Source organism: Spea bombifrons, chromosome 5 (genome assembly GCF_027358695.1).
Source record: "Spea bombifrons isolate aSpeBom1 chromosome 5, aSpeBom1.2.pri, whole genome shotgun sequence".
Classification (NCBI taxonomy): Eukaryota; Metazoa; Chordata; class Amphibia; order Anura; family Pelobatidae; genus Spea; species Spea bombifrons.
The window spans coordinates 14757923-14784891 of NC_071091.1; the positions used below are offsets into that span (position 1 = coordinate 14757923).

Consider the following 26969-nt stretch of genomic DNA (forward strand, 5'->3'; position numbering starts at 1 on the left):
ATGCTCTAGGTTCTCATGATCCAAAACTGGAAATTCAAAGACTCTTGGCGCACCTCATCTAATGCTTCATTTATTCTAATCTCGTGGAACTCTTTGCTGATCAGTAATTTGTCGTAAATACAAAACAAGCCTGAAATGTATTTAACTGCACAGGTGGTCTGTAGAATAAACATAGCGTACCTTTGAGTACTTCAAATCTGCCTGTTAGTCATACATCACCCAATTTTCTGGACTGCAGTATGCTCTGCATTTTTTATGAGTGTCCTTTGATAGTTCAAGCGCTATAGAATGTTTAAATGAATTAAATAGTCACAAAAGGCCATAAAAAAAACTCTACTCAGTATGATTGCACTCATTTCAAAACTCATTTTATAATCCAAACATGACAAACTCTGGGAATATTACAGTCTTATGTCTTCTACATTGGACTTGCCACAAAAGACATCATTACAGGCCTAGGGTTAAAGAGCTATTCATCATTTCTCATTCTATGTATCACTTCAGATGTTAAGTGGGACCAGTGCTTTAAAACAAGACAATACAACGGGCTTTACTTATCAGGAAAACATGGAATGCTTTGGAATAACACGTCAAAGAAAACCGTTGCACGTTGGAATGTTTGAAGCAGATTGCTCGGCGTTCAGTGCCGTCCAGCACTTCCATCCTTCCCTTAAAGCCACACATCTCCGTATTTTGTTATGGCTTCTGGATTAGAGCAACACATTTTAAAGGGGGTGCATCAAATCTTTCCAATCCCACCCAATATATGGTCAATATGAAATCAGTAAAGTGCAAACATACCGTAATAATGAAAACACTGGTCTCACAAACACTTTCCGCCCAAGAAAGAGAACTCGCACTGATAGTTACCCGTTTGGCATGCACCAAGCCAAAAGTTCATTTTTGGGGGAAAAATGGGGACACGGGGATATTTGTAAAATATTCCAAAATCTGTGCAGGCATGCACTAAAATTCAGCTAGACCGGCGCTAGAAAATGCATACAAGTTTAACCACTAAACTCCCAAGATCACATCAGCAAATTAAACACTGCCATTAATTCGGGTATTAACCATTTAAATCCCCTCAAACCTCTCTTAGCAAAGAGCTAGGTAGAGCTGCACTTGTCCGCTGAAGGTAGCAAGAATTTTCTATCGGGGTTTACCAAAACATAAGGGGACTCATACAGGTAAGGAACAGCCCGTCACATTCTAATTCTGGCAGCTAAAACGTGTGGCTTAGTGATTCACTGCATTCACTGCATTTTTTACATTAACGTTCCAGCATTCTAGACATACCATATTTTTTTTTGCAACTTATAGCTCTGGAGCGGCTGATAAATGATAATTTCCATATGGTCATACAGTTCATCACCAGCTGAAAAGCCGCCACGCAGTGCCTTATCTCTACTACGAGGTACAGCCGTAGGAGAAATCCTTACGTCTGCTAAACGCATTCCCCGTCTTTTCTGCATCGACTGGAAATAACTGAACATGTACCGCATTGTAAACCGTAACAGCAAAATGTTGATCCCATTAGAACTTCTTCTGCGGGTGGAAAAACGAGGCAAGCTGGCTGTGGAGGCAAGCTACAGCACCCCACCGCAATTAAACGAAACAAAACACAGTGGCCCGTATAATATGCCATTTTCCATTTTATCAGCCACAGGAGCACAGCATCCAGCAAAGAAAGGTATTGGTAAGTCCTTCTCGTAACCGAGGAGTTACCAAATACGGGAAGTATATTTTTCATGCATTCTGCAGTTCACTCTGTATATCTTTTTATATATTTATAGATATATAAAAATGAAGGTGAATTAAAAACCATAAACGCCTTCATGGTAAGGAACATGTTTTCAAATGAAAGGAATGTGCTTCAGTTTATTTTTTTTTTTCACTTTTAATTGCCCGTGCGTCATGCGAAAAACAATGACTGCACCAAATGGTATCCGCAAAGCCTTTTCTGGGAAGGTGCTCCATACTGCCATGGTCTTTTGGTCTTCTTTACCCCTTCGCTTTGTGCTTTTTGCTTCTGATCGCGGCTCTTGGTGAGTACCTCTGGTGACTGCAGATGTTTAGAAAATACATGGCGCTCTTACTGTAACACTAGACCAACCTGCAGGGGGAAAAAAGGGTACTATTTAAGAACTCCTAGTTTATTTAGCTCTTTCCCTGGAATGCAAAATTCCAGGGTTTACATTTATCCTTAGGTGACCCTGACATCATATGTTTTATGACACAAAGAGCTGACATCACTTCTTTTTTATGCTTTTGAATAATGCATTTTTGTTTAAATCAGATCATTGTTTCTCCATTTTAAAATAGGAAATATATATGTCAAGCCCTACATAAATAGCATTATATTAGAAGTTCAGCTTGCACCAATATGTTTTACTGCATACATACGGAAGCACACAATGCCTCGTTACTGGAATTCTCCTGGCTGCCTTCTGAGCATGTGCGAGAAGCATACTGCGGTACGGGCCCTGCTTTCAGCAGAGCCCGCTTGGAAGGAGTTAAATGACAAAAGCCTCTTTCCGAACTCTGATAACTAAACTATGCCTGAGGTAAAATTAACTGGAATCCATGCAAAATGGATTTAACATGAAAACAGGACCCCCGTCCATATTTCATGTTTACCATGGGTATGTTAGTTGACTGTTTATCTCTCCCCCATTGTTCATTTGGTGATTAGGTTAAATAAGCCTTTATAGGTGGATGAGGAGAATGGAGGAATACAAGGCAGTAAAATGACTGGATCATGCTGCTGGTTCCACTTTGAGACATAGCTCTCAACGCTCCTGGGGTTAGTTACTAAACCAAATATCTCCAAAACAATTACAATGATTGAGAAACAAGAAGATGACGCTGGAACCTGCGACGATTCCTCTTTAGGGCCATAGGCTGTATATACATGAAGAATGTATCCGTGCACCACATGACTCTCTGACCCTTACATCTCTGAACCTATTTTGTAAATCACCTTTTCGGATTCCATAGCCGGGCACCTCCAGTTGAACAGATAATATTGCAGGTTGCCATCGCCTATACCAAACTTCAGTTTTTCCAAGAAACTTTTGTTTTCCATTAAATCGAGAGCATTAAACACATCGAATCCTTTCTGCCAAGACAAAGAAAGATGTTAACCTACAGCCCCTCAATATGCACCGTCACACGAATATTACTTTCAATCGGGATCAAAGCAATATCAAATCAAGCTAACAACGCTTCGGGAGAGAAACCTGATGCACGTTTATCACTTCTCAAGCGGCTGCCCGCTTCCCAGCATTCAGACACCGCTGATTTTTATAGAGGTCAGATGGGCGTCTTGAGGTCCTGCGCCGTACAGCTGAAAAAGTCGTCGTCCTCTGGCACCTTTCATAAGTCAGTCCATCCCAGAGCACAACTTAAACATGATCTACTGAATTTAAGGAAAAATTAGCAGCCACTGGCAACCAAGGTAGCATGCAATCAATTAACTTACCAATTTGGCAATAATTAGTGCATCATTCATTAGGTCCAACAAAGGAGTCTCTGTATGGATGTTGTAGAATGAATAAGCCGCTTTGAGAGTTTTATGGACTGGATGGTGCATAACGCTGGAGGGCAATGTGTAGAAACTGAGAAGGTCTGTTAAAGCACCATTTGAGTTCTGGGGAGAGATGAAATAATAGTGAATTAGCTGCAAAAAGTGGATGAGTGGACAATATAGAGCTAAAATACACAGACATTCAAAACCACTTAAATGTCACTCTATACTCTATACATGCCATATAGCAGAACAAATAATTGACATGTGCCGTAATTCCCATGCTATAGCTGATGCTTAAAGGGGACATTATCAGTGTCCATGACACCCCTGCCACTTAACTGATCCGATTTTTTTGGCACTGATTAGCTGCGTAAGCCGTCAATCAGGGGCAGTAAGTACTTCCAATGAAGTCAATGGAAAACGTTACACTAAACAGACCCCCGCATGCAGAGTCTAGCGGAGCCAGCGCTGGATTTCTGTGATTTCTGCTCATACGCACGGGGGTCCCGTGCTTCTGCAAGAGCCAATGCTGGGGTTGGCCAGGGTAAGAAAGTTACGTTTAAAGGGACAAGCTTCTTAATTGATTTCAAAATTGAAACAGAAACAAATGTTCATTGAAGTAAGCCAAAGTCTGATAAAGACGGACAGGTTTCTGATAATCTTCATAATTCAATTCTGTTACAATGTTGAATGAATAATAATAATAATAATCATCATAACGTACTTGCTGACAGAAGTCAAAGACACCGTGTTACCCATATGAAAGGGGAAGATCATTAAAAATATATATAAACACCAAATTTTTTTTTTAAATATATGTCTTCCGAAGCTAAATTACATCCAGGCTAACCCAGTCCTATACAATCTACTAAATATGAAACAATTTCTGGACATTATCTTTCCAATCGGCATTTCTAGCAGATAGGGATATGATATGAAATGATTTCATATTTTCTGCGTTTATGCCTTTTTTTTGTTACTCAGAGGTCCTTTTTGGGAATTATTATTTATCACGTTTCAGTTTGTATAAAGGGGATCTGGAAACATTTTTACAGCCAGTTTACTGTGATTGTTCAATTGCTTTGATCTCAAGTGGATGCCCAGAGGTTTTTCTTTGACACGTGGTGGTCACCACTCAACCTGAGGGTATTACGCTTGCTGAGCCTGTATGTGCGTTTGATCAGTTCCCCACGTGCCCTGGGTGTTGAATCGATTGCTGGCGAGAATGGTTTTAGCATTTAGCACTTTTTTAGACGGGTCATTGAATAGAGCCCCACAACGCTTGGAACCTACCTCAACAACAAAGGTGTCTATAATGTTATCCTGAGGAAGAAACCAATGCAACACCTCTTCTTCATTCATGACAGGAGCAAGGTTAAACTGACTCAAATAGTTATTTAACAGATTCTGCACCATTGTAACGTCCTTTCTTTCCATTGGTCTTAAGCCTGCTGTCTTTGTGGCCTTAAGAGGAAGAAAAGAAAGAAATGAGCAACGTTAATAACATGTTATACCAGCACGCCTTAATACTATTCTGGACTCCAGCGGATACTATAATTAGAGCAGCATGCAATAACGAAGAGTCTGTAGCTCCAGGCAGATTGAGTAAATCAACCCTTACGCAGCAGCTCATCGTGTTTACTTACAAGAAGTGATACAAATTGCCCAGAGAAGTGACGCTCGAGAACCCTGGCTGACCTCTGAGGTATGCATGTTAAATCAGAACACTACTACAATACTGCAAAGGCTTTAAAGGAGAATCTTGCACTATATATATATATATATATATATATATATATATATATATATATATATATATATACACATATACACATACACCCTTATCATACTGCAGTAAAACAGAATTACTCAGGGTTTATCACCTAGTGCTTTTGTAAACCCTGCTATACCCTTGCTCTGGGTAAAGTAGGGCAAAAGATGGATACGCTATACCACATGCTATACCATCTACATATAATGCTAACATAAAAAATATCTAGTCCACGGGACTTTCATTTTAAATAGTTAAAAGAAGCCAAAGTTATTGTAAAATATTAGAAGCTTAAAGGGACAAATACCGTAACATCAACAAATATTTCTTAATGAGGTGTATGAGAAGATGCCTACGGCAGAGCACAGAATTAACACACAATGTTATGACCAAGCTGAAAATCTGATAAATGATTATTTTATATCGATCTCTCTGACTGCTGCCGCTCAGAAAGCTCTTCTGTTCCATGCCAAGAGCCCTCCTAATCACAAACACATGAGACCCGCCGCGTATGATGTGCCGGCAGCCGCTGGGGGTCACTTACATCGGGCAGTCTATACAGTTTCATTGTCCTCTGCAATGTCATATTTCGACTGAGATGAGAAAACTTCACATCTACCAGTTTCCTGGGATTCAACGACCGATGCCAATACCTAGAAGAGGAAAGCTCATTTACTAACATATGAAATAGCTACTGCAAAGCCAGCACGGTTTTAATGGCACGTTACAATCGTTACATTTCTAAACACTGCCTCGGAACAGATGGGCTTTTAGGTAGAAAGAAAGCTGCATACAAAATTAGTTTCTCTATTGTTAAGAAAAACAAGGGTCTGCCTTCATTGCCCTCTTCGGGTATTCTTTATTTGTTGGCACACAATATCTGACCGTCTGACGTCACTCTGGCATTACACTATGTGTTTTTTTTTACTCTTAAGAAAACGATTAAGTAAGCCTATGGCTATGACACTATACACTCACGGCTATGACACTATACACTCATGGCTATGACCTCATGATCCAACAGCTCAAAAAAGTTTCACAGCGCTTCACTAATTTGTGCGCAATCGTTCTGTTGTACCTTATATATATATAACTAAATACAAATCGTTCAGGAAAATGCAGTAGCGGCGTGAACGTGCCTGCGCAGTACTGCCTACAGTGGTTATTTTGACAGTAACCGACTGCATATCCGTATTCCATCTTTGCTTTTCTACGTACCGGCATGTGGACACAGGCTTTGGGAGAACAACACCTGCTGTGTAAACGGCCTGGAATATCCCCTCCATGTTCACTCTTCTTGTGATTTCTCGTATCAACACAGGAGCCACGCGCTTCGATCGCAGCTTTTTATGAACACAAAGGAAATTGATTTCTACCATCTTCTTTATACTGACATGCAAAGACAAAAGGAGGAGTAAGTGCTCCACAACGTCACAGCCGCACGCAGACCGCGCTGACACTTTGACGCCTATCTAAAAAGAGCATTCTTCTCGTTTCCAAGGTGAATAATCCCGATTCAAAATACCATTATGTCCCAGAATTCGGCCCTTCATGTAACCAAAAGAGATGTCCCCGGTGACGTGTAGCAAGGGACCAACAGCTCTATTTGTAGACTCATTTACAAACTAACTTCAGAAACTGATCTAACAGGGGGCAATGTATTTTTCTGTGCGAGTCCGCAGTACATGGTGTAACAGGCAGCTAGTGGGAAGTAATCTTAATTTACAGTCACCGTAATGAGAACATAGCTCCCCGGCCACAGCTGATTTATGTCATTAACAGAACCTTATTTCACTCTAACAAAAAGAAATGAACATGTATGTGTTGCATATGGCTACGTAATATATGTTTAGGTCTGGCTGACTTACTTGTCATATATACGGATGGTAGCAGGAACAGCACTTATGAAGCCAACCAACTTCTTGTTGGAGGAAACCCTGACGCCGCAGTGCCACTGAGACAACCAGCCAGGAGGACGCAGTGCCCTGTTAGAAACATTCAGCGTTTAAAGTGCTTATCGCTACAGAACATGAAGCACTGTTTTCTTATTAGCGCATGCTGGGGATGTCCAAATAAAAAATGCATATCCCTTTCCTTATTCCAAATGTTGAGACATGGATAAGAAACTGTTTCCAGAGGTTCAAAGCGACTGGGCAACTATTCTACTATTTCAAGGATCCCTACTTCTGTTGACCCCATGATGTTCCTCTAACATTGAGGATAATATGGACCTATCACTTTATGTTTTACACACTCGTAGCTATGACACTATACACTCGTGGCTATGACACAATACACGCGTAGCTATTACACTATACGCTTGCGGCTATGACACTATACACTAGTAGCTATGACACTATACACGCGCAGCTATGACACTATACACGCGTAGCTATTACACTATACGCTTGCGGCTATGACACTATACACTCGTAGCTATGACACTATACACGCGCAGCTATGACACTATACACGCGTAGCTATGACACTATACGCTTGCGGCTATGACATTATACACTCATAGTTATGGGTAGTTTCCATTCAAAACTTTCATAGTAAAAAAAAAAAAAAGCTGCTTTAGTGAAATCTAGTTTAACTGATATATGGATACATATACTGGGATGCTCCATAAAGATGTTGCTAACGGCCTCAAGCGTTTAAGGGTTTGCAGCTAAAACGTAGGTAACTTCTTAGCAGTTAGGTTTTTGGATACTCACCACTGTAAAAATTCAGGAGAATAGTCAAATCTGAACATGTTATCATCGTCTTCCACGTAATTCTCATTCAGCAACGTGTACAGTTCTTTCAGCTGGGAAAAGGCCCGTATAAAACATTAAACAATAAAGCACTTTATATTATTAAGCGTAGAGCCACATTGGCTACGATGCCAGAGAACGTGAACAATAATTTTAGAAAGCAAATTACTCTAAAAAAGTCACTTGGCCAACCCTTGTCCCGTCTCTTGGTTCTGGTCATTGCTGTCGTCCTAAAGGGGACCGCTATCGGACAGATAGTCTGCGAGGCTCCGAGGGCAGTCCTCACGAATAAACAAATCCGCATTGTTCAAATATTTCCAATCACCTATTGCTATTTTTGTGATGTTTTTGTTTCAGCCGAATAAACAAATAAATGTAGCGTCTCAGTGCATGAGGTCAATGTTGTTGTTAATTAATAACATGTGCAGGATATCAGAGGAGCTTTCCTAACTATTTATTTTAGAATGCAAGCTGTACGAGCTGTATGAGCTTACTTCTCGTATGTAAAAAACAGCTGAATGGATTTACAAATGCCCATTATTATATATACTGGATGGATGGATGGATAGACAGACAGACAGACAGACAGACCGTGCGTTTTATTTATTCATTGTTTGCAGTGTTTTAAACTGAAATCCATTATTTGCTCAAAAAAAAAAAATTAGGATCTCAAGAGCTGAGCTTCACCAATAACACAACTCCTAGTTTCCTGTTCCATTTTTTCATTACTCCATAAATGACAACTTGGACTCTTATTCTCAATTAAAGCTAGATGAAATGAAATGAATGCAGATACACTTACCACCTCGCCATTGCCCAAATCCAGCGTATCCCACATAAAACCCTGAGGCAAAGAATATGGCTCCTGACGCACGTTGTCTTTATCGGGTTCGATGGGACCGTGACACGTTACAAGTTCGTCTGACATGATAAAATATTATGGTTATTCATTTACTAGAAGTATACGTTACAGGAGGTAAAATTATGGCCACCTAAAAGATATACTTAAAGGTGAGAAAAGAGTTGGGTGGGCTAGTATAACCTCCCCAAGGCTTGTCACATCTCCCGCTGCCTGCAGAGTAATCCTTTACCACACTTAGTAGACATTATATTATCATTATATTATATACCACACGCTATAACTTCAATATTGGGAGATCTGATTTGTTACTAAATATAACAGACGTGCCATAAATCAATAAATCATAACCACTCTCCAAATAATAAACATGTTTTAGTCTTTTTTTTATTCAGATGATAAATCTTTTTTTTTTAATCATATGCACTGATATTACACAGAAGTAGGGTAAACACTGCTTCACGTGCTGCTGACATAAGCAAATACACTGCTGCATAGTGCCCCAGAGGTAGGTGTAAGTGTGTGAGTGTATGTATGTATGTATGTATGTATGTATGTATGTGAAGGCACGCAGGGAGCCGTTATTCTGGTCTTTCTATGAATCTCTCCTGTTTCTCCAGGTCATTGTCCCGGTGAAACAAACTGACTATCTTTAATCTGTACTTAAACGAGGAGTGCGCTAGTGCCTCTCTCTCTAGAAGACATGACATTGTTTTCAGCCAGTATGATCGTGGCCATGCAGCGTGTACGGACGTCATGTGCAGCGACAAGTACTTGGCATTAAGATCACCAGGTTCACATTTGAGTGCAAAGCTAGACCCCCATAGATCCCGCGTCTCAGAGACCATTCTCTGACTGCCAGGTATCACGTGAAACTCAACCACCGGCACACGTCGATAGATCCACTATTGAACGCTGCATACCGATGAGCACAACCCGTTACCGCCATCCCGCAGCCCGTCCGCATTATAAGTGTCCAGATTAGAAGACAACCTTGCAGCCTTAACTACAGACAGCAGTATGTTTTCTGTTTTACTTATTTTAAATACATATATCGAGGAACCATCATGTGCTTTAACGGATACAAAACCCTGTGCATCATATTTTGTCATGAGAATATATTTCTAATATCAAGGTATATGCCTCACTTTATGATATTCAGATTGCATTGTGCCATTTTCTCCCCCCTTTTATCTTTTCAATGACCTTGATCTCCCTTTAAGTCAAATCCTGCTTAATTAGTATGCAGTCCGTGATTCCAAGATCCCGATGGGGGGAAAAATACTCTTTTACTTCATTTTCTAAGAAAAATAAAATAATAATAATAAAAAAAAAACCAGAAAAACTCCCCCACAAAATTGACCTTTAAAAATGAATCACTATGGAAAGCAATTCTGTCCACCGAGAAGCTGAATCATCCAGGATAGCTACCCATTATTTCATTCAATTTACCGAGTACGGTCGCCAACTAGACAAGGTTGCTTTGGCATTCATGTTATCTTAATGGTAAACTATATAAGAAGAAGGAAAAGTAGTGTAGCGGTTTTTTTAAACGCTCCAAAATACAGATCGCAAGCTCATTTGAGCAGGTTCCCCTTGTTTTGTCTGTTGGTTATGTTAAATACCCCTTGTTAGGCCCTGTTTACCCGTTGTACAGCGCTGCAGAATATGATGGTGCTATATAAAACAAATAATAATAATGACAATAATAAATATAAACATAATTCATCTAACTTTCCAGATATTTGCTAGTTAAACACGCTATTGGCACACATGGGAATAACATGGCATGGTTTTATTTTTTTGCCCAGTGTAAATGATAACCCTGCATTCAAGAAATACCTTCCAAATCACAAGCACATGTTACATAGCTTTCTGCGATTGCCCTATTGCCAACTTACTAAGTTTGGGCACAGGCTGCGTATCCCAAAACTGGTATTTACGTTTGCTTGCCTCGTCAAGGTTTTTTGCAGGTCCCTGGCACGCAGAAAGCAACTCCATAGCTCGCTGTATATCCTGAAGCTTTTGCATTGGAATGGCTGGATTCTGCAAAAATAAATAAAAGTGGTTAAGAAATAGTTAAGAAATGCAGAATAATGTAAAGCTAGCAGCCGTCAACACATCTAAGTGGGTACAGGAAAGCAAACAGAAAACGTTGTACAGCGCTTTGGAATATGACGGTGCTATATAAAACAATAACAACATATAACACACAAAGTGAGCGAATGACTGGTGATAAAGAAATCTGACACAATGGTACAAAGAGAATGGAATCGCTCTATAAGATAACGAGTGTACAATACATCTATACCTTATAGCTTCAAACTAAACACCACCATTAATTAATACATCTACCACTAAAAAAATGATCAAAATGCAGAAAGCCACGTCCTCATACACCACTTCCCACAGCAACAGTAAACATACATATAATACATATTCCTGTAGCCTTAATTATTTCTGGGAAGGGTCTGGGATCAGACAATAAATACTAGGATTGGTGCTTCTTATTGCTGCCTATAGCTATACAAAGTGTTGCGTTATTAAAACTGCATGATTTTTATATCTTTTCTGTTTGCCAACAGACATTTTATATTTAAGTAATCATTCATTCACAAGACACTTTCCCAAGATAACCAGCCGGATATTTATTCAATTAATAACTGATTCACGATATATACATATATACACTACCATTCAAAAGGTTGGGGTCATTTAGCCGTTTTAACGGAAAACAATGACATTTCTAGCTGTGGCAAAAGGGTTTTCTAACAGTCAGTCAGCCTTTTAAACTTAGATTAGCGAACATCCAACATGACTTTGGAACACAGGAGTGATGGGAGTGATGGGAGTGATGAGGGGACTCTGTACTCCTATGAAGATATTGCATTAAAAATCAGCCGTTTACAGCTGCAATAGTCATTCACAACATTAACACCGTCTGCGCTGGAGTTCTGATCCATTTCATGTTATTTTAATGGACAGAATTTAATTTTCTTCCCAAAACAAGGAGATTTCTAAGTGACGGCAGTGTGTATATAATATATTATTTGGGTTGTCTAGGTGCTGCTAGCCTTACATACAACTTGATCCTTTCGATATTCTACCCTTGCTTTAATATTAAATAGGATATTTAAGAAAAAAGATCATGCCCCTTTAAGAGAAATAGAATAAAAACATTGTAATCTTCCTAACAGATGTTTAATTCTGATATTGCAACATAAATCTGTTACAGACACGAATGGCAACCGCACAACGCTGGCTAACACTCGTCTTTAAACAAATTATTTATTTCACTTGTCCCGAATGACCCCGAGTTAAACCATCTCAACTTGTGTAGTGATAATTTACATCTATCAAGGGCACAGAGCACTAAGAAGCAATAAATAATTCAAACCACAGGTAAATTGTATAGTCTGAGCAATGCGTATAAAACCTCTTCATAGAGGAAGGTGCTTCTGGATTAGATCATTTTTAATGACCGAATAAGTAGTTGCCAAGTAAAAGTACAACTAAATAAAAAAAGGGAGCCGCTAGTCTATGAAACATTTCCATCTATAACATCTTTTGGATCAACAGGAACAAATTAACAGATATAGGAAAGGCTGAAATTGATGGACGCATGTCTTTTTTCAGCCTATATAACTATGTAACTATGTGATACGCTTCTTTGTCCGTACCATATACACCTCTGCTGAGTTTAAATGTCTCTGAAAACTGAAGGGATAGAATGGCATTTGGACAGACACTCAGAAAATCAGCTTCCAGGTGGAGAATCTATTTCTTTATAGAGTATGTTTTTACTATATATATATATATATATATATATATATATATATATATATATATATATATATATATATATATATATATATATATATATATATATATATATGTATATGTAACCCACTTCACAGGTCCAGAATTTAAAATAATAATAAAGGAGAGCTATTGTGAATCAGGAAGAGAAGGTGGGTCTGGATACAGCACACTCTATGCAAACGGCCAACCAACATCACCAGACAGGCACTGAGGTGGAACCCTCATGGCAAGTGGAGAAAAATGTCCAAGAAACACCTGTCAACGTGACCTTGAGGCGAACACCAAAAACATGGGCTACATCTGGAACCAGCTAGAGAGAATGGCTCAGGACAGAGAGAATGACTCTGAAGATCTGCAGTTGGGAGCCCATACCCTGGCAGGGATGACGGGCATAAGTCATTGTGAACATTGCTTTGAGATATATATTAACATTGAGAGTAATCCTACGGGTGAATCAGTGTCTGAAAGAGATAACTGTCCAGTGATGCAGCCTTCGTGTCCAACTTGACATCAGCAACATCCACTTAACATCTTTACTGGGTACCACTTATAGAAGTGATGAGCCTCGCACTCCCTTCTGTGGGGCAGCAGACAGTCTCCAACAGCAACAAAACCAAAGCGTTCACATTGGTCAACACAAGAAGAACAGTTTTATTTGGGCTCTGAGATTCACCAGGAAGGTGAGGAAAATGTGATGTTTGATACATGTCTTAATATAGTTTTCATGATTGTCTCCTGCTAATGTGGACCCCTCGCCTTGCTAGATTCTTAAAAGTGTAACCATATAGACTATATTCTTATTCCCAGAAGTCCCATTATTCTTCAGCCCCATTAAAACGTTCTGGTCCTACAGCAGAAGTTTACTGAGAATAAAATAGGTAAATTCAGGACAGGTGGGTAAATAATTATGTTATGATAGTTATCCATGCAAAATACAGTAAGTCCCTAATTGATAACTCTAGTATCTACGAGCATTTCAAATAATTACAGTGTTTTAGAAATAACAAGTACATATGATCCCGAAGGCAGATTTAATTAGACAAACATGTCTCCGATGACGATTCTATGTCTGGATCACATTCCATGTGCTGATCAACAGAACACTCACTTTTGAAGGTTGCTGTGTTCTAATTTCTTGTGAATCAGATGCAGAGTCAGATTTGGTCCCCCCAGAATTTGGCTTTTCTTTTTTCCTCTTCTGTTTCTTCTTTTTCTTTTTGGCCCCGAGATCTCCAGCAGGACTTCTGTTGGTAAATTGTAGAGAAAAAATATTACATGCCGCGCTTTGCAATGTCACACTCACAGTCCTATACAAATATACATTGACACTGTTTGCGAAGCATTTGATTTTATTTCTAGATATCTACAATAGAACATATAGAGTATAGCAGAAGAGAGAAGGGTTTATTCACTAAAGCTGCTTCAGCTCACCAACTTCAGTATGTATTATGAGGGGATAAACAGGTTCCTCCTTCAAATGGAGCTTGACAGGCCATGCGTAATGCATAGTTCAATCCATAAGAACGTTTTCAAGATGCAAGCTCTTCATGCAAGAGAAGCTCGCTGGGGTTTAATATATCAGGGAGCTGAAATCTCCTGCCATCTCCCACTTTAGTGACGAAATCCCCAAGCAGTGTTTAATGAAGCTGTCGCTGGGATGATCCAATTATGTGATTCTCTGCTAAGGTCTAATTATTGGTGAACAATTAGGGCTGAAACAACGAATCGATAAAATCGATAATAATCGATAACGGAAATCGTTGTCGACGATTTCCGTTATCGATTAATCGAGTGATCGATTCGTTGTTGGAGCACTCGGCTCCTTTTACTTACCTCCGCGAGCGTTCCCCGCTTCTGCTACACGCTCTGCAGTCTCCGCCTTCTAGCTACGTGACGGATGTGACGCGTTCCGGAGGTAAGTATTCTTCATGTCTATGTGCACAGATCGCACAGAGCCACTCGCACAGAGCGAATCGCTCTGTGCGAATGGAGCCACTCGCACAGAGCGATTCGCTCTGTGCGAGTGGCTCCATTCGCACAGAGCGGTTCGCTCTGTGCGAGTGGCTCCATTCGCACAGAGCGGTTCGCTCTGTGCGAGTGGCTCCATTCGCACAGAGCGATTCGCGGGGGTGGGGGTCCACGGTGGGGTGGGGGTCCACGGTGGGGTGGGGGTGGGGTTTCAGGGGATGCAGGGTGTGAGTGTGGGTGCAGGGCAGGAGACTGGGTGCAGGGCAGAGTGGGGGTGGGGATGCAGGGTGTGAGTGTGGGTGCAGGGCAGAGTGGGAGACTGGGTGCAGGGCAGAGTGGGGGTGGGGATGCAGGGCAGGGTGTGAGTGTGGGTGCAGGGCAGGGTGTAAGTGTGGGGGCAGGGCAGAATGTGGGGGCAGGGCTGGGTGCAGGGCAGAGTTGGAGACTGGGTGCAGGGGCACAGTGCAAAGTGCTGGGTGCAAAGTGCCAGTGCTGGGTACAAAGTGCCAGGGCTGGCTGCAAAGTGCCAGGGCTGAGTGCAAAGTGCTGGTGCAAAGTGCTGAGTGCTGGGTGCAAAGTGCTTGCTGGGTGCAAAGTGCCAGGGCTGGGGCTGAGTGCTGGGTACAAAGTGCTGGGTGCAAAGTGCCAGGGCTGGGTGCAAAGTGCTGAGGGCTGGGTGCAAAGTGCTGAGTGCTGGGTGCAAAGTGCCAGGGCTGGGGCAAAGTGCTGGGTGCAAAGTGCTGGGTGCAAAGTTCCTTGAACAGTAATAGTCCACCTCTTTTCAGAATGTTTGGGGTTATTTTGTTTCATAAATATTGTGTTTGGGTTCTTGTACTTTGAAAATATTGTTTTTTATTACATCATAACAAAATAAGAATGTTAATGTAAATTTTAAGTTGTTTTTTAACATCCAGTTCATTAAATTATTTTAAATAAACGAAAAATTTGCATATTGTTTTTTTTTATCCGATTAATCGAAAAAATAATCGGCCAACTAATCGATTATTAAAATAATCGTTAGTTGCAGCCCTATGAACAATAATGTCTTGTAACATTTTAATAATCAACTGCATCTTCTTACTAAAAGCATCTGCCACAAAGTAGCTTGGTTGCCCTATGAGTGGTCCATGGTGACCCCCAAACACTGCCTATACAGCACTTCACAACTACGTTGAAAAACGAATCAGATGTAATATCATAAGAATGCCAAACGCGATCACATATAAAGCTTTGGCTGGTGAGTATAATCCTGAATCAAACTGACTTACATTTGCAGAAATAATTTCTCTATAAAGGAACAAAAAATACTATGAATGCTGGCAGTCTATGGCGTTATTGAAATGTACGCTAGCCCATGCACCTGCATGAAGGATTCATCTGAATTTAGCTGAAGGATTTTTCAGGCTGAAGACTTGGAGTGTAAGATTTAGGAACAGCATCCAACGTAACCTTGGTAACAGCTCGAACACCAGCTTCCAGCATACAATACACATTGCTGCAGGAGTCTCTCGCAGAACTACAGTGAGGGGTGAGCCTTATGCTTAGAAATCACATTGATTTTTATTATAGGTGAACCATTCCTCGTAACACAAAAGGGTTAAATCTGGCATTGCACGTATTTTGATCCAAGACCCAGACATTATTTATTTAACCCTGTGTGTGCTGTGATCATCTTCAGTTTGACGGACGCTGGAGGCAGGGTCAGTTTTCATAGTGTTTCTATTATTTTATTGGGGTGACAACATTATTAACTGCTTATATTTTATCTAAAGAAACACGACTAAGCTATTCACACAGGCCAAGTTTAAAGCCAATTGTGCATCACATAATACAGTCTCTGGGCACCAGGTCACCATGGCGACTAGAAACCTCTTCCTGGCGCCCAGGGTTTTGCAGGGCTGCCATCATGAATCTGGTGTAGTGGGTGCTGTGAGGCGCCCAGCAGGGTCACATAACGGACGTCACGTGACCCCACCGGATGCCTCACGTCACTCGCTTCACTGCGCACAAAAGCATAGTGGTAAAAGATAAGCAGTGGTGTGGAGTGTGAGAGGGGGAGTAGTGTGTATGTGTGTATATATATAGTGCTGGAGTCAGTGTGTGTTTGTGAGTATACTGTAGTATCAGGGTGTATGTGTGTATATGTATAGTGTTAGCCAGTGTATGTGTGGTGCTAGCGTTAATGGTGTTGTTTATGTTACAGTAAGGCATCAGCATGAGTGTCAGCATGTGAGTGTGTATTAGTGTATGGTGTTAGCAAAGAAATCAATGAAGTGTATATGTGTGTGCGTTTGTGCCAAACTGTGATGTACCTCGTGTCTGTGTGTGTACCTTGGCCTTCCATATGTTGATAATAGTATATTTTATTTTGCTTGCTGTGTCTAGGGCTTTTGTCCCTTTTGATCCACTAAAAGCATAAAAAATTGTAGGAGCTACGGTATTTTTGTTGTCTATCCGCCATGGTTTTAGTAATATGTACAATGGTTATAATTTCCTTTCTACAGAAGTACTGCATGAAAATATAGTGAACGTACAGGACATATTATTGTGTACCCGAGTCCAGTGCCTTATAATAAGAGGAAGAGGCAGTATTATACACAACAGCAGTCTTGGTGCCAAGCGAACCAGGGGGGTTCAGCAGCAACAATCCTCCAGTGCTGCCGCCGGTACCCACGGATCTCCCCGGGGAATGGGGGCCGAAGACCCAAAGCACTTCCATCAGCTGATGTCAAGTAAAATTTTCTTAGCATATCAGCTTTAACATGTCCACCAATACAACGAAAAGAAAATATATATAGCGCTGGCTTCGGAAAAAAAAAATAGCAATTAATTGTTCACTAATTGTCTCCAAAGCATACATGTAATCCGCATCCACTCTATTACTGCTCAGAAGGGATTTACGGTACAAAAAACATTTTCATAAATGACACCCAGGGAATTCTCGCAATATGTATATCGTCCCATGGCTGCCGTAGAAAGCAATCAGATTCCACAGTATTAAGATACACAAAGGCAAACAGGAGGGATATGGCTGCTACTGAAGGACAGACAGCTGCCGGCAGAGTTCTTTCCTCTTTCTTTGGCAGGTTGACAATGAGATACGGTGATGGGACAGAGTCACAGAACATCATCTTAAAGCAACCCGCTGCCAAAGGTAACTCTCGGTAACATCTGGAATGTGCATGGAGGGTTCCTTTAGAGTTAAGTATGGAGTACCAAACCAAGCTCAGGGAAGGTTCCTTATTACCCATTTACTCAGATAACAGGGGCTTTGTCATAAGGGACACAGAAGAAAAAAGGGAATGAGCTTTATAGAAGCAGACAGGCGAATGAATGTGCATATTAAGGGGAAAATACAGACTTTTTATTTTTGTTTTTGGTACGTCCAGCAGCACAGAAATGGAAGTCTACATGGTGATTATTAGTTCAGACAGACAGAATACATCTCCTTATTGAGAGGGGGAGCTCTAGAATAAAATCCATGCAATCTAAAAGGAAAAATCGGAGGGGGCCCATAGGAAAGCCGCAGGGGCATGCAAGCCATAAACCTGACGGCGCCTCAATGCCTTCACTGTCCGGCCGCCGGTGACCGACGTTAGGAACTGAAATAGGAAAACAAGTTGTACAGACTAACTCTTGTACTGCACTCCGAGACAGTTTCGAACCAAAGATGTACTTGGACTCAAACAATTACAAGCCATGCATACAAATGACAGAGGAAACGGAGCGGTGCGGCCGGCCGTCGGCGACTGATCGCCGGGGAGAACGGACAGAATGACACCCAAGTCACAGGTCCTTGCGTTAAAGCAGAATCAACGTTTAAATGCTAAATTACTCAACGTAATGAAACACTCTACATGTAATAAACACCCAGAGAAATTCTACGCTTTATGATGCAGCATAACGGATATCATGAAAATAATAATAATAATAAAATATTTGTTTGTATTAGAAACTAGATTTCTGAAGTCCTGTGGTCATGATTATTATGATGTTATTGTCATACTCTTATTTATATAATGCCAGCAGCGCTTTATTACACATAATAATGAGAATTAACCATTCGAATGCCCAGGCAGTTGTACATTTTAAGAACTCTGGGGGCGAGTGCAATTTTGACTTTTTAGCTAAGGAAAACTATATATTAACTATATACTAACTATATATATGTATTCATATCTATTATTTAAGAACAGCTTTTTAGTTTTAAGTCACATAGGCTATTGAGGTAAATGGACCAAAATGATGGCCCTTGCAGTGACACCTCTCCTCCAATTGGAGGATCAGGGAGATGACATCACAGCAGCACCTAAGGGCAATATGGTTGTGCTTGCAGTGACGTCCTCTCCTCTGATTGAAGGCGGAAGGTGTCATTTTGGCGGAAGTTGCAGAGTTATGTCTGTGGAGATCCGGACGAAGAAAAAAGATACCAGATTAAGGATTGAAGATAGAATAGAATAGAGAAGATAGAAGAAGATATGTAAGCGGAAGTGATCGGCACAAGCGAAACTGGTTGGCATTGAAGGTAGGGAAACATTTAGAGAGCATGAGAGAAATGAGAATGTGTGAGTGGCAACAAATTCCATTCCCAAATTAAAAATGCCTTCATATTTTCAGATGAACCAAATCGGCATGGAACAAAATTTGTTCGCTGAAAAAGAATGGGCCAAAAAACAAACCGAAAAATTAGTCCAAAACTTTCTGGGCCATTTGCACGTGTCTAGTGATCAGTACACAATGCCACAAGGGGAATTATTTTAAGAAAGCACTGAATCATGATCAGATTAACAAAATGGTACGCTTGTCAAGCAGTACTGTATGTACATGACAGGAAATGCGCTTTCTATATAATAAACCAGAGCTCGACAATCCCCCGGCACCTGGTCATGGTGGTCTGGTGACTGGAAACCACTTCCTGGCGGCAAGGGTTTTGCATCATGAATCCGGCGCCCTATGCTTTCCTGCGAGGGTGTGATGTAACGGGTGTCTTGTAATGCCCCCACAGGAAAGCATAAGGTCCCAGATTTACAATGGCAGTAGATGGACAGCGGTGCGTGTGTATGTATATGTGCGTGTGTGTGTGTGTGCGTGCTGTAGTGTCATCTTTTTCGGCACAAATCAAAAGCGTGTTTACGTGTGCGCGTGGCGAACAGGTACTCAAAGTAAACAGACTGCATTCACTCTCTACATGTACAACGCTTTGTACTAGAGCTGTTATACAGAGGTAACTACTCCCCATGACATGTCTGTTAATAGGCCTACAGAAAGGCTCATTAATGCGAGTCTGTATATAAAACACTTCTCTCTTCCAACAATCCTCTATTCATTGGTAAGAGGATGAAGCAACAAGCTCCCAAAATAAGAGGCAGTGCCAAATAACTAAAAACGCAGTTCCGGGTGATCCACCGACCTGAGCATGGTCAGATTTTACTCCTGTTCAGAACAATATGCTTGAAATACCTTGTCCGGGGCTTGCAGGTTTGGGGCATAAAAAGGACGGATTAATTTGCCTTCGCATGTTGATAAAGAAAACAAAACACCCACAGACTCAGTGAAACAAGGTATATTTTGTTGAATAGATGTAAGAAGCAACAAACATAAGAATTCTGCGCATGCACAGGGTCGGTCCCCGGAGATGAGTGGAGGGGAGAGGCTGAACATGTCTCCTGCAAACTAAGTAGTTGGGGCCCCAAACACATATGGGGGGAACGCTGCGGAATCCATCCATGCGTTTGCAAGGGGGATAAATGAAAACTGGAGAGTCCCTTTAACAAAACAGAAAAAAGCGAAGCGGACGGATAACGCGCCTGAACCCCAACGTGCACCGTGCTCCGAAAAGTGAAGCAAATGAAGAAATGCGGGTTTAAGACCAAAACAGGACATGGTCTGACTATGAGCCAACTATAAACCGCTTGTTTAGTATTTTAAAGATCCTCGGGAGGACTTTCCGTATGTAGGAGATCAGCCAGGCTCAGCCTGCGTGGCTCAACAATCTCAACCCATCAACAGAGAAGAAATGTATTCTGCAAACTATTAACGATGAGATCAGATCCAATAATTCAAGCTTATATGTGAACGATATTAAAATGCACTTTACTCAGGGCCGTCCAGGCTGATCTTGGAGCAGAAGCTTGCTGGGGTTGGACCTTCATAATGTACAGCGAAGTCAGTTCGGTGAATCTGAAACTCTCGCGCCAACTCCAGCTTTCGTCTTGGTTTGGTTATTTCCAGCTTCAAACTAAACGTGTAGAAGGACGAAGACGTTCACCAAGCATTACCCAAAAACAGAAGTCTGACTATAGAAGAGGAAGTTGCTCTGAAGGTCACACGGAGACCAACAACGTCCGGCTACGGGCGACAGCAGATAAGCCTTCTGAAAAAAGAAAACCCTCTGCGGATGTCTGACGAGCGGCTTTTATTGCCCGGCATTCCAGCTGCTGACGTTCCTGCCGTATAATTTCTAGGTCACATCTGTGCTGTTTACAGCCTAAAACGAATCAATACAGAGCTCAGAATTTCAGTGACCGATATCGAGACGACACGTGCCATATCTCGTCATAAAAAAGTATTTTCCTAGAGAGTGCTCTGCCATACTCACCATCGGCTTTATCACATCAACATCACGCAGATCAACCAAGAAACCCCAAACCCCGGTGCTTTCCAGCTCTGCCACAGGCTGCCACTAACCCTTCCGAAATAACAGACAGCCGCTATGTGGGAGACACGGAGATCTTACCTGAGCCTCTAATGTCACAAACACTAAATATAACGCAGAAGAGATGCAGGGGAAAGAAGCATACGAGAGAACCCCACTTATTAAGGGTTATTCAACCGAGGGACTCCTCTTCTGCAACATTTTTTTTGACCAAGCCGCACATTGTTGTGTTCAACGAGACTCCACTGATGACAGCGAACATGCGCAACGTAACAGAGACATGATGCTAGTACTCTCTGTAAATTCCCATTTACATCTTTTTGCAATAACGCGATTGTCACGGATCTGGCTAGTCCGACCGACTACCTCCGCTTACTTGTGCTTCCTTAGCCTGGGACACCACACTTTCCCCGGTTCCCCAGTCACTCGCCGAGACTCAGTGTAGGGTAAAACCAAACGAAGACTGATTTATTTTGGACACACAGAGCTGGATATCCAGCAAAACACATATTTACATAAAACAAGATATTGGGACACAAACCGCCCCCTTAATCTGCCTCCCAGAGACAACAGGGGCAGTAACGAGATAAACAATACAATAGGGGGGGGGACTGATTTATACAACATTAAACTGAAACAATGGTGGTCACTCCCTGGTGGCAGATCCTGGCTGTCTGCTGGAGATAATCCCCTCAACCAGTGATGAGATGATACTGCTGGGGGTAGCCACAGAAGTCTCTACAAACCCAGGGCCCGTAGTCAACAGGGAGGAGGCTGGCAGTCAGGCCTCTCCAGTGGTCCCAGTGATGGAGGCTTCCGTCACAGCGATCAATGGGGATTTCTCCTCCTTTCAATAAACAAGTTCTAATTCAATTAGCCTTAATTCATTATTACAGAGAACCTAATTGCAGCATTCCGATTAGATCACCTGAACGTGTAATACAGTCCGATCCTGGTCTACGCTTAAAACCCCAGGGGAAGACCAATAGATAAAAATATGGTTACTCAGATGTTCTTCATAACCCATTGTACAGCGCTATGGAATATTATGGTGCTATATAAAACAACAATATTTTTTGCTAGACCAATTTAAGAAAACCAGCAGTTTTTCTTGTCCAAACATTAAATACCTTAAAGGAAATCCCCTTACCTCACACGCGCGTTACTGCATCTGGCAGGTGACATTTTCCTCATTCAGATCCATAGATGGATTCGTCAGAACCCTCTTTATATACCCCCCCCTCCAGTCCTTTGCATTGCTCAGCAGCGTGCACCTCTGGAGCTGCAACTTCTACTTCAGGACTTAACAAATCTAAGAGCCAGCTAAAAAAGTTAGGAGCCAGGATATTAGTTTCAACAACAAAAATTAAAGACGTCCCAAGGGATCCCCCCCCCTTAAATATAGATCCACTTTCCTGGAACCCCTATTTTGTTTTTTTAAATACTTACATTTTCACCTTTTTTTTTCCCGCTCTCCTCTGTTGTAACAATCCTCTCCCCGTCATGAGGAACTCTTCTGTGACTCCGCCCCCTTGAGCATCACATCTTAAAAGGGGCGGGATAAAGAGCGTTGGCCGGCAGACCAACGTTCACGTGGTGCGGCCGCGAGGTGAGGTGGTAAGACCGCTGCCTGCGCACGCCGGACACACGTTGGAAGCCCCTGACCTAGGCGCCAGGACAAAATTCTCAGTCGCCATGACGACCTGGGATTTGTCGAGCCCTGTTCTACTTAATATAACTAGTGATGTGTTCCCTAACTTTGCAGAATGGATATTTAAGTACTTACAGAGTTCTTTTATAAAACCGCCTGGCAGCGTCTCTTTAACTGTGACACCATACCATGAACAGCGGCTCTAATACTATCATTATTTATTGTTTTATATAGCACCGTATTCCGTAGCGCTGTACAATGGGTAGACATAAAAATGTAGTATATCATATAAAAACAGACAAGAAGGGCTCTGCTCAAACACGGACTTTGACCATACTGTGGACTATAACTCTCATTATGCTTGGAAATACAGCACCTCCGGGTGTGGCTCTCAGGAGATGGAGTTTAAGAGACCGACGGTTTAACACACGTTGTGTTCTCAATTCCCATCTCAGAGCTTACATTGTACGAACGGATCTATGCGCTGCGCATGTCCACTCCAGGCAAAACCTCTTCACCACAATCGTAAGTATGCACCATCTTTAGAGATCGCTTGTTACATGAAGGGGAATAAAGCGGCGGACGACTGACGCAGAACCGCTGGGAAAACCTTATTCTTCAGTTGAAAGAATGGAATTGGAAGTAAAAGGCATGTCTGACGCGTTTCGCACCGAAACAAGCATTATCAACTAAGAGAATTGCTGAGGATGATTGAAAGAGCTCAAGAACCCTTGGTCTGTACCGGCTAAACAGACAAAGACGCGGTTAAAACGAGCTGATCACATGCTATGTGAAGAACGCACACCGTGTCTAAGTTTTAACCCATTACTGCTTTAGAATTGATCAGCCTGGTGGCTCTTCGGGGCTTGTTACAGAATCAGAGGAGACAGAAGGCCGGGCACTCCTGTGATTTCTTTATTAGAAGAGTAACTCAGCTCTGGTCCATTCAGCCGGCGAGCGCCGCACTCATTACCTTTTTTTCCTTACGGAATCCGAGCAAATAATTAATTGTTGTAAATTGACAGCGCGACGTGCTGCAGATCAGAGAAAACGGGACTACTACTTGTGGTGGGAGCCATCATCGCGCTCCACCTCGGCACAAAGAATCATTAGCCAGGCTCGTGCTGCACGACGGTGAACACAAGGTGCCACGCGGGCCACACCAACAGCCGTGTTCCTTCCCACACAACAAGCATGTGACAGCGACCGCGAATGATGCACGCTTCAACTGCAGCGAATCCCCGTATACAGCAAGGCGTACAGGAGACCCCACGAGAGCCTGGGGGGGTAAATGACATCTCTGGGGGGGCAAATTGCTACCTACAAGAATCAATAGTGTTCAGTTCAAGCATTTAACACCAACTCATAAGGATACATCGAGTACACCGCGGTGTCGGAGAAAATAAATACCAAACATACCGTTTTAGAACATGAAAAAATGATTTTTTTGTTATAAAAACAACAGAAAATATGAATGAACAGAAAAATTCAGAGGCCAATCTAAAAAACCTCACTATTTGGCAAAAAAACCCAATAATTCAGAAAAAAGCCCATGTGCACAGCCATGTGGGACAGTCTCAGAGATTACGGTAATTAACGGGCTGATTACATATATTAACCGTATTAGACGAAGTCATGGGTTGGAACCGGGTTCTGTCGCTCAAGCAGAAAATAGCGAGCTTTCTAGAATTGTAAATTGTTGCGTAGAAACCCAGATCAGAGCCACTTCGTTATTCCTCAGACCTTAATCAGTCGTTGGTCTCTTCCTGGATTCAGTAGCCATATGCCTATCGCATGCATGTTTCGAGTCCCTTAGCAAATTATAACGACCTCGTTGGCACTGAAATGGTTACATCAGAGCTGTATAAACTGCATAGAAATTAGGAGCCAGACTGGCAAATCCGAGAGCCAACCTGATTTTGTTTAGGAGCCAGTAAGAAGCACACAGATTATAGAATAGCACAAAAAGTTAGGAGCCAAATCTAAAAATCTACGAGCCGTGGCTACCTGGCTCCTGTGTAACGTGACGGCCGGGGGTTACGTACATTCTAGGAACGGACAGGCAGTGATAAGATGACAAACATGTCACAGAACACGGCCAGTGGAAGTCCCATCATTGTTTTATATAGCGCCATCATATTCCGCAGCGCAGTACAGCGGGATAAACACCGACAGATTATCCTCATCGCGCTAAAAAACGATCAGGCACAAAAAGTTCATTTCCCAGAAAAAAAAAAAGAAACAGGACAAAGGGCAGGGAGACGCGCAGGTTCCGCCGGAGAGCCGGGGTGTTTGTAGCACACGGAGGGGGTGGGAGAGGGGCAGCTCGGAGGGAAGGGGGAATCGTCATATAGAAGAGGATCCAGGCCTACAAATTCTAACATGGAAACAGCGAATCTGTCAGAAGAGAACGGCTCACAATAAATCAACATTACATCCAACTCGATGACCCAAGCGAGCCCCCAGGACGTGACTGACACCGGCCCCAGCGACAGATTTAACTCCTGGATCATCCAACATTTTTATCTGTAATTCTACATTATTTTTAGCAATTACATTATTATTTTTTAAAAGAAAAAGAGGAAAGTACCAGGGTTGGCACCGCACCACCCAGTCGGTTGTTAGAACTGCAACACTTAGGGCTTCCAGTGGGTGAGGCTGATGGGAGTTGTAGTCCTGTCAGAGGTAAGGTGTAGGATGGTTCATATGCCCAAAACTGTTAATACAGGGTATGATATTACAGGGGGGGGCGTCTGGCAGAGGCAGTAGGGGGTTGCTATACAATGCCTACGGCTGCACCCGGGGGCCAGCACTGCCCCAGCTCGCCGGCCGTACCCCCTGCTGCCCCGGCATGTGCGGCACACAATACATGTGCCATCCTCCCCCGGGTGGTGCAGACACCGAGCCAGGCGACCGCACGGGCCGTCCGCCACCCCAATTTACCCGGCCGTTAATTACCCCTTCGCATGCTCGGCTTCGTCCTCGTTGTCGCCGTCTATGCCGCAGGTGTCCTGGTCATCGAGATCCAGGCTCTGCTGGCTGGCCGCGGACTCGCTGTCCTCCGCCATCACGAGAGAGACACAGAGAAGGGGCCGTGCGGGAGCTGGGGCACGAGCGGCACAGCCAGCCAGCACAGCGGCCTCTAGCGGCCGGCATTGGGTAACACAGGACGAGCTTCCCTGCGCCCATTGCAGGTGCAGACTGGCCACTTCACACAGGGGTGCCGCGGCGGAGGAGTATTAGGGGGCTGTGTAAACCTAGTGATTGTGGGGCAAACTATTATTATTTATTTATATAGCGCCATCATATTCCGTAGCGCTGTACAATGAGCAGACAGGAAAAGTAGTTTATAACTTCATATTTTGAGTTACAGAACAGCAGGGGAGGAAGGCCCTGCTCACAGGAGCTTACAATCAATGTTCCATCTAATTTTTCTTAGGTGGCGTGCGCAGAAAATTTCTCTTGTGCAAAAATTTTCCCAAATCCAAAATTATGTGCGCACAATATCCGCACCGCATAAAGTATCAAAAAAATAATATATATATTTTTTTTTTTTATTGGGAAAAACTGTTGTGCGCACAATTTTTGGACGTGTGCGCTCTCTAAAAATGCTATGTGCGTGCGCACAAGCGCACAGCTTAGTGGGAACACTGCTTACAATCTATAGGGGGTGCAGTGTTACCGTAACAACCAATGAACAGTCTACTCAGCCGGAACATTCCATCAGTTGCTATGGTAATAAGACCACTTTTGCACCAGAATCACGCAGAGGGGTTGAGTTTTATGAAACATCAGCACTTGACCCATCATACCTCCCAAGTGTCCCTATTCCCCAGCACCCTAGAATACAAAATGTATCGGGGCCGACCAGAGCACCACAAAATGAGATAGCAAAGGAGTAGTAAGCGCTCTACAAAGGAGTAGAAGGTTCTCCGGGCAACATAAAAGGATAAAAATA

At 42.4% G+C, this 26969-nt stretch overlaps 1 protein-coding gene across 1 annotated transcript; it reads right to left on the reverse strand.

Moving 5' to 3' along the window:
• Window positions 1-1877: 1877 nt before the first annotated feature.
• NMT2 (N-myristoyltransferase 2) lies at window positions 1878-26157 on the reverse strand. The gene is made up of 12 exons (XM_053466505.1): window positions 25970-26157; window positions 13846-13981; window positions 10817-10961; window positions 8859-8977; window positions 8018-8109; window positions 7169-7285; window positions 6519-6689; window positions 5845-5953; window positions 4823-4993; window positions 3482-3649; window positions 2981-3118; window positions 1878-2113 (listed from the first exon to the last, which is right to left on the reverse strand). Exons 1-12 carry the CDS (start codon window positions 26077-26079, stop codon window positions 2093-2095), a joined length of 1497 nt encoding a protein of 498 aa, XP_053322480.1. The 5' UTR covers window positions 26080-26157; the 3' UTR covers window positions 1878-2092.
• Window positions 26158-26969: the final 812 nt, after the last annotated feature.

Bases quoted from the DNA above. Each gene is read 5' to 3' on its own strand.
- NMT2 (XM_053466505.1), bottom strand. From the start codon at position 26,079: ATGGCGGAGGACAGCGAGTCCGCGGCCAGCCAGCAGAGCCTGGATCTC. The intron at 6,690-7,168 runs GTAAGTCAGCCA...TTTGCATGTCAG, and splicing joins ACCATCCGTATATATGACAA to TATAAAGAAGATGGTAGAAA. The intron at 3,119-3,481 runs GTAAGTTAATTG...TTGTCTTGGCAG, and splicing joins CACTAATTATTGCCAAATTG to AAAGGATTCGATGTGTTTAA.